The following is a 14,453-nucleotide window of genomic DNA, read 5'->3' as shown; positions in this document are numbered from 1 at the left end:
CCTTGCTCCTTTCCTTCCTTCTATCCTTCCTCCTTTCCTTTCCTTCCCTCTTCCTCCCTTCCTTGCTCCTTTCCTTCTTTCCTTCCTCCCTTGACTCAAGGACAACAGGAGGGTTAATAATAATAGTGTTTCACATTAAAAGAAACTTAATAAAGTATAAATAATAAATAAAACCTTTAATTTGTAATAATAAGAATGAAACCTTTATTTTGTAGTAATAAGAATGAAACCTTTTATTTTGTAGTAATAAGAATAAAACCTTTATTTTGTAGTAATCAATAATCAATGGCTCTGATTGTTTCTGGTGATTTTACAGACTCTTAACTTCTCTGATCAGGTCTGATGGACTTTTATTAATCAGCATGTTGACGTCACGTTTCCCTCCGTAACCTCTGCAGCATGAACACGCCTGTCGTCATGACAACGCCCATCCCCCCCCCCCCCCCCCCCCCCCCCCTTTCTGCTGCTGCTGCTGCTGCTGATCTTTATTCACTGACTTCAGGATTAATACAGAAAGTTAAAGCTCGTGCAGATATTTAACATCTGGAGGACGGAAGGAGGGCGGAAAGGAGGAAGGAAAGGAAGGAGGGAATGAACGAAGGACAGAAGGAAGGAAAGAAGGGAGGAAGGAAAGAAGAAGGGAGGAAAGAAGGAAGGAGGCAAGGACAGAATGAAGGGAGGAAGGAAAGCAAAGAAGGAAGGATGGAAAGGAAAGAAGGACAGAAGGAAGGGAGGAAGGAAAGTAAAGAAGGAAGGAGGGAAGGACAGAAGGAAGGAAGGAAAGAAGAAGGGAGGAGGGAAAGAAAGGAAGGGAGGAAGGAAGGAAGGAAAGCAAAGCAAAGAGGGAATGACACAAGGAAGGAAAGCAAAGAAGGAAGGAAGGACAGAAGAAAGGAAAGAAAGAAGGAACAGTCAAAACAGACCCCGGAGGAAACAGTAAGGAAAGGAAGGAAGGACAGAAGGAAAGAAAGGGAGGAAGGAAAGGATGAAGGAACAGTCTAAACAGACCCTGGAGGACGACAGGAAGGTTGAAGCATAAATAACTAAAAAGATATATACGATGGTATGGTAGGAGGGAAGGAAGGAGGGAAGGAAAGGAGGGAGGGAGGAAGGAGGGAAGGAAAGAAGGAGGCAAGGAAAGGAACGAGGGAAGGGAGGACAGAAGGAAGGAAAGGAGGGAGGGAGGGAGGAAGGAAAGGAAAAAGGGAAGGACGGAAGGAAGGGAGGGAGGGAGAGAGGGAGGAAGGAAAGGAAGGAGGGAATGAATGAAAGACAGAGGGAAGGAAGGAAAGGAGGGAGGGAGGGAGGAAAGGACAGAAGGAAAGGAAGGGAAGAAGGAAGGATATATAATGATATATATGATGGTATTGTAGGAGGGAATGAAGGAAGGAAGGAAGGAATGAATGAAGGACAGAAGGAAGGAGGGAGGAAAGGAAGGACAGACGGAAGGAATGAATGAAGGACAGAAGGAAGGAGGGAGGAAAGAAGAAGGAAAGAGGGAAGGAAGGAAGGAAGGGAGGAAGGAAGAAAGGACAGAAGCAAGGAAGGAAAGGAGGAAGGAAGGAAGGAAGGAAAGGAGGGAAGGAAGGAAGGATATATCAGTATCAATGTAAATGTTTGCTGCATGTTTCTTTCTAATTAACACAAGAAGTATAAAAACTGACTCTTTCTTCTTTCTCTCTTCCTCTTCTCTACTTCCTTTGGTTTGTTCTTTTCTTCACTTCCTCTTCCTCTTCCTCTTCCTAATCATCGTGTGTGTGTGTTTGATGTGTGTGTGTGTGTGTCAGTGTGTGCGTGTGTTTGAGATCGACACCAACACAAACACGATAAAGAGACGGCCGGGTTCACACAGACAGGTGACAGAGAGAGAGCCACGTCGTAACTCCTTCAGGCTTTAACAGGAAGGAAGGAAGGAAGGAAGGGAAGAAGGGAGGAAGGAAGGAAGGAAAGGAGGGAGGGAAGGAAGGTAGGAGGGAGGGAAGGAAGCAAGGAGGAAAGGAGGGAGAGAGCGACGTCATCACCTCGCTTCACTGTTTAACTCCTTCAGGCTTTAACAGGAAGGAAGAAGGGAGGGAGGGAGGAAGGAAGGAGGGAGGGAAGGAAGAAAGGAGGGAAGGAGGGAGGAAGAAAGGAAGGAAAGGACGGAGGAGGTAAGGAAGGAAGAAAAGGAGGAAGGAAGGAGGGAGGAAGGAAGGAAGGAAGAAAAGGAGAGAGGGAGGAAGAAAAGGAAGGAGGGAGGAAGGAAGAAAAGGAGGGAGGAAGGAAGGAAGAAAAGGAGGGAGCGAAGGAAGGGAGGGAGGCAGGGAGAGAAGGAAGGAAAGGAGGGAGGAAGGAAGGAAAGGAGGAAGGAAGGAGGAGGGAGGGAAGGAAGGAGGGAGGAAGGAAGGAAGGAGGAGGGAGGGAAGGAAGGGAGAGAGTGACGTCATCACCACGCTTCACTGTTTAACTCCTTCAGGCTTTAAAAGGAAGGAAGGAAGGAGGGAGGGAAGAAGGGAGGGAGGAGGGAGGGAAGGAAAGGAGGGAGGAAAGAAGGACAGAAGGGAGGTAGGGAGGAAGAAAGGAAGGAGGGAGGGAGGAAGGAGGGAGGGAAGAAGGGAGGGAGGAAGGAGGGAGGGAAGGAAGGGAGAGAGTGACGTTATCACCACGCTTCACTGTTTAACTCCTTCAGGCTTTAACAGGAAGGAAAGGAGGGAGGGAGGAAGGTAGGAGGGAAAGGAGGGAGGGAGGAAGGTAGGAGGGAAAGGAGGGAGGGAGGAAGTAGGGAAGGCAGAAAGAAAGGAAGGAAAGGAGGGAGGAGGGAATGAAGAAAAGGAGGGAGGAAGGGAGGGAAGGAAGAAAGGAAGGAAAGGAGGGAGGAGGGAGGGAAGAAAAGGAAGGAGGGAGGAAGGAAGGTAGGAGGGAAAGGAGGGAGGGAAGATAGGAGGGAGGAAGGGAGAGAGCGACGTCATCACCACGCTTCACTGTTTAACTCCTTCAGGCTTTAACAGGAAGGAAAGGAGGGAGGGAGGGAAGGAAGGAAGAAAGGAAGGAAAGGAGGGAGGGAGGAAGGTAGGAGGGAAAGGAGGGAGGGAGGAAGGAAAGAAGAAAAGGAGGAAGGAGGAAGGCAGAAAGAAAGGAGGGAGGAGGGAAGGAAGAAAGGAAGGAAGGAGGGAGGGAGGAAGAAAGAAAAGGACTTTTTAAATAACTTTTAAATCAGACATTTAAGAAGTTTCTGAAAGTTTGATTCATTCGTCGCTTTTTAATTCAGTTTTAATTTTTATTTCTATTTTCTGTTTTTGTCTTTTTCTTTTCTCGCCTTGTTCTCCTTCTTCTTCTTCCTCTTCTTCTTCTTCTTCTCCTGTCAGTCTGTGACGTCCGTGTCTGTAGACGGCTGTCGCTCTGTCTCCTCTGACAGCGCCTCCTCCTGTCTGCTGCAGGTACTGCACCCTGCTGCTTCCTGTCTCTCTGCATGCTTACTGAGTTTAGTCTGAACATGACTCCTCATGCTCCTTCATTAACACTCCTGGTGTCCTCAAGTCAAGGGAGGGAGGGGAGGGAAGGAGGGAGGGAGGGAAGGAGGGAGGGAAGGAGGGAGGGAGAGAGGAAAGGAGGAAGGTGATAGAAACATGACTCTATGTTCCTTCATTAACACTCCTGTTGTCCTCGAGTCAAGGGAGGAAAAGAGGGAGGGAGGGAGGGAGGAAGGAGGGAAGGAAGGAAGGAAGGAAGGAAGGTAGGTAGGTAGGAGGGAAGGAAAGAAGAAGGTGATAGAAACATGACTCTTTATGTTCCTTCATTAACACTCCTGTTGTCCTCGAGTCAAGGGAGGAAAAGAGGGAGGGAGGGAGGGAAAGGAGGAAAGGAGGGAAGGAAAAGAGGGAGGGAGGGAGGGAGGAAGGAAGATAGGAGGGGAAGGAGGAAAGGGAGGGAGGAAGAAGGAAAGGAAGGAAGGAAGGAAAGGAGGGAGGGAGGTAGGAAGGAAAGAAGAAGGGAGGGAAGGAAAGGAGGGAATGAACGAAGGACAGAAGGAAGGAAAGAAGGGAGGAAATAAAGGAGGAAGGGAGGAAAGGAAGGAGGGAATAAACGGAGAAAGGAAAGGACAGAAGGAAGGAAGGAAAGGAAGGAACAGTGTAACCAGAGCCAGGAAGAAACAGGAAGTCTGAAGCATAAATAACTAACTGCTGTATTAATAACAGGAAGTAACTGTGTGTGATGTTCTGTGTCTGCAGGGAGAGGACCGAGCCGCTCTGTCTCCTACAGGTAACACCCATCCCTCCATCCATCCATCTATCCATCTATCCATCAATCAATCCATCAATCTATCCAATCCCTCCATCTATCCCTCCATCCCTCCATCCATCCATCATTCATTCAATCATTCCATCAATCCATCCATCATTCAATCAATCCATCCACCCATCCATCCATCAATCAATCCATCAATCAATCCATCAATCTATCCAATCCCTCCATCTATCCCTCCATCCCTCCATCCATCCATCATTCCATCAATCCATCAATCAATCATTCAATCCATCCATCCCTCCATCATTCATTCAATCATTCCATCCATCAATCCATTATCATCCATCCATCCATCATTCCATTATTCCATCAATCCATCCATCCATCATTCCATCCATCCATCAATCAATCCATCAATCCATCCATCCATCATTCCATCCATCCATCATCCACCCATCCATCCATCCATCCATCATCTACCCATCCATCCATCCACCCATCCACCCACCCATCCACCCATCCATCCACCCATCCACCCATCCATCCATCCACCCACCCACCCACCCATCCATCCATCCATCCATCCATCCACCCACCCACCCACCCACCCATCCATCCATCCATCCATCCCTCCATCTATCCATCCCTCCATCCGTCCATCAATCAGTCCATCCATCAGTCAATCCATCTATCCATCCATTATCATCCATCCATCCATCCATCCATCCATCCATCAATCATTCCATCCATCCACCCACCCACCCATCCATCCATCCATCCATCCATCATAAGCTTTATCACAAAGGAAGGTTTTAAGCCTGCTCTAGCTCACAGTCTTTAATCTTTATCCGTCTGTTCGACTCGCTTTGACCACGCCTCCTGCTTCTCCTCCAGCCAATCAGTCGCCTTCGTACCCCGGCTCTGGGGGCGTGGCCTCCTGTCGGACCGCCAGCGTGAGGCCGGAGAGCTTCCTGTATCGCCTCGGCCAGAAGGAGGAGAAGAGGAGAGGTGAGCCAATCAGAGGAGGTTTTAGCTTTGTCACCTCAGTCACCTGTACCCGTACCTGTCGGCTGATCGGCCAATCAGATCTGAGCCTGCCGCCCTGACTTCCTGTCTGTCCTGCAGGTGACGCTGCAGCTGCTCCTCAGAACCAGGAAGAGACTCCTGCTGCTCCGCCTCTGATGGGAGAAGACGCACAGCTGGTGGAGCAGCTCAGAAAGGTTTGTACCTGTTCACACCTCTTCACACCTCTTCACACCTGGTCACACCTGTTCACACCTGTCCACATCTGTTCTCACCTGTCCACATCTGTTCTCACCTGTTCATTCTGTCCACACCTGTTCAAACCACAGACTGTACAAAAGAAACAGACGTAACATCCGTGACGTCACCCATTGGTTTGTGGACTGCTGCTCGGAAGCCAATAGTTTCTAATCTAGGCAGCACCATCTTGAAAATGTCAGGTGCATGCTGGGAAATATAAAAACACGGATTCTACTTATATGGGCATGAGGCGGAGTCATGGGTGGAGCGGGGAGGTTGCTATGGTTACGAGGGCTGGATCTCGAGGACATTGGTCAATCAACCTGTCAATCAGGACGTAGCCACGCCCTAATGCATACCCTGCTTTATCGTCACATATAAAATCAGGGAGGCCAAAATGTCCCAAATGAACATCATACTGCATTGAAGAAGGCTTTAAACTAGCGATTGAGACCATAAACACATTTTGAAAACGTTTACTGAGGTTAGAAATCAAGTGAGAAGTTGGTGAATTCTCCATTGACTTGTATAGAGACGGTCGCCCCCTGGTGGCCTTTTGATAGAATGCAGCTCTAAGTTACTTCCTGGTTGGACCGGACCTCCCCGCCTGGTTCACATCTGTTCACACCTGTTCATTCTGTCTCACCTGACTGATGACATCACATCTGTCTTTTGTCCAGAACATCGAGGCTCGCCTGAAGGTGTCGTTGCCTAGCGACCTGGGAGCAGCGCTGACAGACGGCGTGGTACTGTGTCACCTGGCCAATCACGTGCGACCACGCTCCGTCCCCAGCATCCACGTCCCCTCCCCCGCAGTGGTGAGCGCAGCCAATGGGAGCTCTGCACAGAACCTTTTAACCAATGAGAACGCTGCTGTGTGTTTGTGTCTGATCACATGACCTCCGTCTGTTTCCCGCAGCCTAAACTCACCATGGCCAAATGTCGACGGAACGTGGAGAACTTCCTGGAGGCGTGTCGCAGGATCGGCGTCCCACAGGTAACACACATAGAGACACACACACACATAGAGAGACACACACACACACACACACACACATACACACACACATAGAGACACACACACACACACAGTCATCAAATTTCAGAATGAAAGACGTTTGTGGTGTTTTTACAAGCTATTAAATGTTAAGTTTGACCTGAACGATATAAAAGGGTTAAACCAAAAGACACTATCTGTAGTTTTTCCCTGTAATTCATGATTCAGGATTATAACTGATTTACATTTTAAATATAATCTTAACTTAATATTAAACTGTGTGTGGTTACGTTGGCTGGTGGAAAGGAGGGAGGGAGGGAGGGAGGAATGAAGGAAGGAGGGAAGGAAGGAAGGCATGAAGGGGAAAACTGACTGCTGCATTTAATCTGATATTTGACTCCGTTATACTCCGGGATGGATGGACGGACGCTGTCTGTATTTAAAAACTGCTGAAGGAAGAAAACACAAAGAGAGGACAGTGACATCACCGTGATGTCACAGTGAGGTCAACGTGATGTCACTGTGAGGTCACCGTGATGTCACAGTGAGGTCACCGTGATGTCACAGTGAGGTCACCGTGAGGTTAAATTAAAAAGCTTTTCCAAAAACATCAGAGACTCATTGATATTGAGGTTTAATGCTTAGTAAAGCCTGTCAGTCTGTGACATCACCGTGACATCACCGTGACATCACTGTCCACTCGGCGTCTTTTCTTCCTCTGATGAAAACGAGACGAATCTTCTCCTCAACTAACAACTCTCTTTCTTCTCTTTCATCTTCACACCTTTCATTAACCCTTTTTTATTCTGTCCATTTCACTCCTTTGTCTTCTCGCTTTTATTCTTCACCATGTCATCGCCATGCACCCCCCCCACCCCCCACCCCCCCCCCATCCTCACACAGGACCGTCTGTGTTCAGTGGGGGAGGTCCTGGATGGGAGAGGGGGCGGGGTTTATATGACGATGGGCATGTTGCTCTCCTTGGCTCCGCCCCCGACCGGCCCCTCCCCTCAGGTCCAGCTGGCGGGCTTCGCTCTCTTCTACCTGTCCGTCATGTTGGCGCTCTGTGCCATTTACGTCCACCTGGCGCCGCACGTCTGAACCCGAACACGTTTCATCCGTAGAGCACCAAAATATCTCAGTAGTGACTCAGATAAGATTCACAGCACAATATTTAAAGGAACAGTTCACCATTTTGTGGTTATCCCAGTTTATCATAAAGACTGGATACAGGAGGAAACAGCTAGTCTGCTGGTGGTCCCCCAGACACCGCATACTCCAGGTGGTCACCCAGACACCACATACTCCAGGTGGTCCCCTAGACACCACATACTCCCAGGTGATCCCCCAGTCACCACATACTCCAGGTGGTCCCCCAGACACCACATACTCCAGGTGGTCCCCCAGACACCGCATACTCCAGGTGGTCACCCAGACACCACATACTCCAGGTGGTCACCCAGACACCACATACTCCAGGTGGTCCCCCAGACACCGCATACTCCAGGTGGTCCCCCAGACACCGCATACTCCAGGTGGTCCCCCAGACACCACATACTCCAGGTGGTCCCCCAGACACCACATACTCCAGGTGGTCCCCCAGACACCACATACTCCAGGTGGTCCCCCAGACACCACATACTCCAGGTGGTCCCTCAGACACCACATACTCCAGGTGGTCACCCAGACACCACATACTCCAGGTGGTCCCCCAGACACCACATACTCCAGGTGGTCCCCCAGACACCACATACTCCAGGTGGTCACCCAGACACCACATACTCCAGGTGGTCCCTCAGACACCACATACTCCAGGTGGTCCCCCAGACACCACATACTCCAGGTGGTCACGCAGACACCACATACTCCATGTGGTCCCCCAGACACCACATACTCCAGGTGGTCCCCCAGACACCACATACTCCAGGTGGTCCCCCAGACACCACATACTCCAGGTGGTCACCCAGTCACCATATACTCCGGGTGGTCCCCCAGACACCACATACTCCAGGTGGTCCCCCAGACACCACATACTCCGGGTGGTCACCCAGACACCACATACTCCAGGTGGTCCCCCAGACACCACATACTGCAGGTGGTCACCCAGACACTACATACTCCAGGTGGTCCCCCAGACACCACATACTCCGGGTGGTCACCCAGACACCACATACTCCGGGTGGTCACCCAAACACCACATACTCCGGGTGGTCCCCCAGACACCACATACTCCGGGTGGTCCCGCAGACACCACATACTCCAGGTGGTCCCACAGACACCACATACTCCAGGTGGTCCCCCAAACACCACATACTCCAGGTGGTCACCCAGACACCACAAACTCCAGGTGGTCACCCAGACACCACATACTCCAGGTGGTCCCCCAGACACCACATACTCCAGGTGGTCCCAGGCTGGATGGGATGAACAGGAGGCGTCCAGGAGTCCTGATCAGATGTCTGAACCACTTCAGCTGGTTCTGTTTAATGTGAGCGAGCGGTGGTTCTCCTCTGAGCTCCTCAATCTGTAAACATCATATCATCTGGGGTAGACCGTTGAGGAGGGTCAGGACGTAGATTGATGAAAGTAACATTTCAAACTCCTCCTGGGCGATCTCAAGGTCTTCCCAAGCCAGATAGATTATGTGGTCATGTTCTGGGTCTGCCCTGAGGATTCCTCTAATTGGACTTCCACAGGGGGGCGACCAGCAGGACTCTTGATCAGATGTCTGAATCACCTCAACTGAGTCCCTCTGATGTAAAGAACAAGAAGTGTTAATATCTGAGATTCCCTCCAGAAGTCTGAACTCTAAAACCTGCAAGTGAAACTCCTTTTAGTCTCTCATCCTTGGTCCTTTAAGTAAGCTCATGATCACAGGTGAGGGCTGGAAGGTAAATCCACCAGTGAATTCAGAGCTACCAAACCCAAACCCAACTTCCCAAAGCTCAGGACTGTAGTTGAGGGTTGTGGTGAGGTGTTGTCAGACCTGATGGGAGTCGTAATCCCAGAAATCTGTTCCTGCATTTTCACCCCAGTTGGATTTACCTGGAACATCTCCGGAGGTGGACGTGGAATCTCATTAGGCTTGAGCGTAGAGGTCCTTCTTCAGGCTCAGCTCCCTCCTTCCCCACAGTAGCACTTCTGCCTGTCAATCGTTCACCTTCTGTCACGCATGACAACCCAACATACTTGAACTCTTTTACTTGAGGCACTGAGTCACTCCAAACCTGAAAGGAACAGTCCCAGTTTCCAGCAGAGCACCGTGGCCTCGTCCCCACCACTTCACACCACGTCATCTGCAAGAGTAGAGATCTGGTTTCAAAGTCACACCGGCCACATCCTGGTGCACCTCTGTTGTTTAACGCATACACAGATCGTATGTTGAACAGTTTGTGCTTTTAATGTTGAAACTACCCAAGTCTCAGACCTGTGGATCACTGCCCACAGCCAATCAGAGCTTTGTAGGCGGGACTATCTTGTGCCAAAGCAAACTTGGATGAGATGGAACCAGTAACAGAATAAAGGATGATTTTGCCTTTTCAGATGATCAGATTCAGTGACCACAGTGACATGGATCCAGACTGACAGGACACAGTCTTTTAGTTCTGGTTGCAGGTTTCACTTTTTCTGAATATCTGTCCAGAACGAAACGATCCTGGTAGAAGAAAACCGTTCTGTCGCCTTCGTCCTGTTCATCGGATCCATGTTCAGAACTGGTCACCATAGTTTCAGGTAGGAAGTGTTCAGACCGACATCAGCTCCGCATGCGGCCGTCCAGAAAAAAGTTAACCCTCCTGTTGTCCTCGAGTCAAGGAAGGAAGGAAAGAAAGAAGAAGGAAGGAAAGGGGGATGGAAGAATGGAAGGAAGAAAAGAAAGAAAGAAGGAAGGAAGGAAAGGAGGAAGGAACAAAAGAATGAAGGAAGGATGGAAGGAAGGAAGAGGGAGGAAGGAAGGGAGGGAGGAAGAGGGAAGGAAAGGAAAGGAAAGGAGGAAGAAGAAAGGAAAGGAAAGGAGGAAGGGAGGGAGGAAAGAAGGAAGGAAGGATGGACAGACGAAAGGGAGGAAGGAAGGAAGGGTTGATAAAGAATGAAACCAGAAACTGACCTGAGACGTTTTCAGTGTTCACACCTGAAACACAAAACACACTTCAGTCAAAATACCCTCAGGACCAGGGTCAGGGTCAGGGTCAGGACCAGGATCAGGGTCAGGGTCAGGACCAGGACCAGGACCAGGGTCAGTACCAGGATCAGGGTCAGGACTCAACGGAAGATCAAACAGTTGCTGCTGTGATAACATCCAGAGCTGTAAAAATCTGCTCTGTGTGTTATTTTAAGCTGTTTGGCTTCTGATGAGTCTTTAATCTGTAGCTTCAACTTCCTGTTCTGCGTTTAACCCTCGCAGCTCCTCGTTTAAACTCAGTCTGAACACTTCCTGCGTCTGCTCTGTGGGACGGAAATCTATCAAATAAACTTGAACCGAGGGTTGGGGTTCTGCAGCTTTTTATCAAATTGGCTATTTAAATCAGAATGCTTGATCTCGTCCTGTTACGGAGGCCTCGGTCTGCTTCAGATGAAGTGCTCGTTAGAACTGAGCCGGATGCATCTGAATATTTCTGTAACTTTCTCCATCAGATGAAATCACTGGTCAGACGTGTTGGAGGTTCTCTTCTCTCTGTTCTTGCTTCTTTCTAAAGACGACTAGGTTTCAAATGCACAATCAAGTTTAAGAGCAGGAATGTCTTTGTGGAGATTAATCTGCTCCGTTATCCACATCTGTACACTTCACGATGTCACAACAAGTCAGGACCTTACAGACCACCACAGTTACAGTTTGTCTGAAGTGGACTGAGACCTTCATGATTAGGCATGGGCCGGTATGAGATTCTGATGGTATGATAACCTTAGGCAAAAATATCACGGTTTCACAGTTTTATGATTACGGCTATAAAATGTTTTAGATTTTTTTTCCCATTGAACGGTTTTTTATTTTTAGTAAATATGTATTTAAAATAAATAATAATAAAAAATAACTGAACTACTTCTAAATAAATAATTAAAAAAATAAGTGCAGTCCTTTAACTGAGGCTCAACCTGCAACTGAGGTCACGACATAAATGAATTATTTTTTGTGAAAAAAACACAAAATGCAAATAAATGCAATCACTTAACCTGTGGCTCAAGATCAAAACATAAATAATTGAAAAAAGTGAAAAACACTTCTAAGATAAATATAAATAAATGCAGGCGGGAGCTTAAAACTGAATCTCAACAGTTTTTGGAGACTTGCTCACTATTATATTGGCTGTATTTCCTACTTGCGCTGCTACTGTCCGTTACCTTCTTCCTCCGAGCCGCAGCCGTCTGTCTTTTTACGGTAGCCGAAGTATAAATACAGCCGACTTGGCGCTTTTAAACGGGGGGAAAGTTCGGGGGGCTCGTCTCCTTCAGCCATCATACAGCCTGCAGAGCTACCTGCTTGTAACAGCAACCGAGTACGGGAGGGGTTGGACTTTACGCTGCAACAGCCTGCAGAGCTACCTGCTTGTAACAGCAACCGAGTACGGGAGGGGTTGGACTTTATGCTGCAGCTGCACGCGACCTGAGGGACCTCCACTCTCTCTCTGACCAGACGTCACACAAACCCGCTCATACCACACAGACTGTATCATACCACAGGAACGGTATGACGGAAAATTTTAGTGGTTTTGAAACCGTGACTTTTTCATACCGTGGTAAACCTTGAAACCGGTAACCGGCCCATGCCTATTCATGATGATCACGTATAAAATCTAAAACCTGTGCTCTCTCAGGAGAAGTTCAAACTTTACAATCGTCCCAAAGTTTAACCCCGAAGCTCGTCTCCTGCCTGTCGAAGCTCCGCCCCCCGTGCCTTATGATTGGCTGCCTGTCTGAGTGTGTTTTTTTTACTGTTTTTACTGTTTGTAACGTGGTTCAGAGTCGCAGACAGAAGTCTGTATGCTGGATAAGACGCTTCAGTGTTTTCCATGTGTGGTCTTCCTCTATCAGAAGGAACGAAACCTTCAACATGAAGCGTCTCTTCGTTGGGAGGAAGAACAGGAAGCAGTCAGCGTTAGTTCCACTGCAGAAACGTAAAGAACATCCAGGTTCTTCTGTTGTTTCCTCCGTTCTTTGGTGACGAATTCCTGGAAATAAGTTGTTGCTCTGCTCAGGAGATGATCATGAAACACGACGACTGTAACCTGCTGATTTATCTAAAACAGAATAATGGGGACTCGTTCTTGTCTCGCTCCCAGTTCTTCATGAACATTGTTATAAAAGCTTTATTTAACCAGGTTATTTATATTTAAACTAGGGCTGTCAGCGTTAACACATTAATCGCGATTAGATTAATGCAATCCATAACGCCTTAATTTTTTTAAATCGAATTTTAATGTAAACCTACCGCGCTGATGGAAAGTAAGAGAGCTACTGGACTTTTGAACGGCTTGTTTAACTTTAAAACACTTCCAGACGCTTCAGTTGACAAGTCAAAAGTAAAATGCAACCTGTGTCAAACGGAGTTTAACTACCACCGGAGTACGTGGAGTTTGAGTTAGCACCTCCACGCTAAACACCCAGGTGCAGCCAAGCCAGCCTCAGCTCCACCAAAGGACCATTTTGGAGTGTGGGAGTCGCAGCAGAGCCGTGATTGATTCCCAGTTAAGACACTCTGGTAAGAAATGCTTTACATTATGGGCTTAAAACTGCCTTCAAATGGAAATAACAGGATTTTAAACATGCAATTCAAAACGCCATTAATCGCGATTAACTATGGAAACTCTGCAATTAATCTCGATTTTAAAAAATTAATCGTTTGACAGCCCTAATTAATTAAAACAAATGATCTGCAGTAGTTTGACGTGCTGGACGCTGTTTCAGGCTTCTGATTGGTCATCTGTTTGTCCATTAAACTCTGCTGTTGCCTTTTTAACGACGTAAACCTGAAAAGTCCCGACGTGTAAACCCCCCCCCAAAAAAACCCAGCAAAAGATTCCTGCAGTGGAAAAAGACGTCTGACTGTTTCCTGTTTGACTTCCAGAAACTTTCAATTCAACACGATAAAAACTTGCACGCTGTAACTTTAAGAGATGAAGAATGATGATGAGGATGATGATGATGATGTGTTTGAGTGTTTTTTAACAGACTGTGTGCCTCTGTCCTCCCTCTGAGCTCCGATAATAAAATAACTGAAGCACCTCGACTCTTCTGTGTCTCTTTAACAGGAGTCTTCTGTCCATCGGCTCCTCGAGTTTCATTTATATTTAACCACAAAGTCTCCTGAGATCCATTAGAAGAGGCTTCACAGAGTAAATCAAACTGAACTTTTATAGAGTTATTAATGATCTGTATCGATACTTTATGAACTGGATCAGCTGGTTCTGGTCTGCAGCTCTTTCTCCTTTTCTGAACCGGACAGGAACAGAAACATTGCTGCCACGCTAGAAACAGAAACAAGCTTCAGTAACTTGTTACAACATGAAAGTCATGGTTGATCTCTGAGGTGGACTCTGTGATGAACTCCTACTCTTTCTCTGCTGGTGTGTCATCTCAAGGCACCTTTCACATAGAGCAGGTCTAGACTCTACTCGTTAATTTAAAGAGACCAAACGTTCCCACATGGAGCGTTTAGAGATGCGTCACACCACAACCTGACGCTCCTTAAAGGATAACTACCGTTTTTTACAACCTGGACCTTATTTCTAGCATAAAATACGATCATTTACTCTCCCAGACAACTTTGGTGTCATGTGGAGTCGTTCTCCAGTGGAGCGCCGCGTATATTTGTATAATGAGAGTACACAGAGGCGAGTCAAGGCGTGCTGGAACTGTGTAGTGGAGAAGCGCCTTTAGTAGCCAGAGAGACTGAAACTGGCTCTATAGAGGATGGAAACAGTTCTTTAAAAGTCAAGTTCAAACACCCTCAACAATTGTTTTATACACCAGATCT

General features: G+C 47.8%; 1 protein-coding gene across 1 annotated transcript in view; it reads left to right on the top strand.

Moving 5' to 3' along the window:
- The window catches only part of lrch3 (leucine-rich repeats and calponin homology (CH) domain containing 3), a 43,521-nt gene that overhangs the window by 25,922 nt on the left and 3,146 nt on the right, over window positions 1-14,453 (top strand). Inside the window, exons 15-19 of the mRNA XM_053321475.1 lie at window positions 4,209-4,239; window positions 5,119-5,232; window positions 5,350-5,444; window positions 6,168-6,305; window positions 6,407-6,484. Of these exons, the coding sequence (XP_053177450.1) occupies window positions 4,209-4,239; window positions 5,119-5,232; window positions 5,350-5,444; window positions 6,168-6,305; window positions 6,407-6,484 (456 nt within the window). The remainder of the gene's footprint in view (window positions 1-4,208; window positions 4,240-5,118; window positions 5,233-5,349; window positions 5,445-6,167; window positions 6,306-6,406; window positions 6,485-14,453) is intronic.

This window comes from Scomber japonicus, chromosome 6 (genome assembly GCF_027409825.1).
Source record: "Scomber japonicus isolate fScoJap1 chromosome 6, fScoJap1.pri, whole genome shotgun sequence".
NCBI lineage: Eukaryota > Metazoa > Chordata > Actinopteri > Scombriformes > Scombridae > Scomber > Scomber japonicus.
Note: the sequence above shows the minus strand (reverse complement) of the source record. Positions and strands in the feature narration are given on the sequence as shown.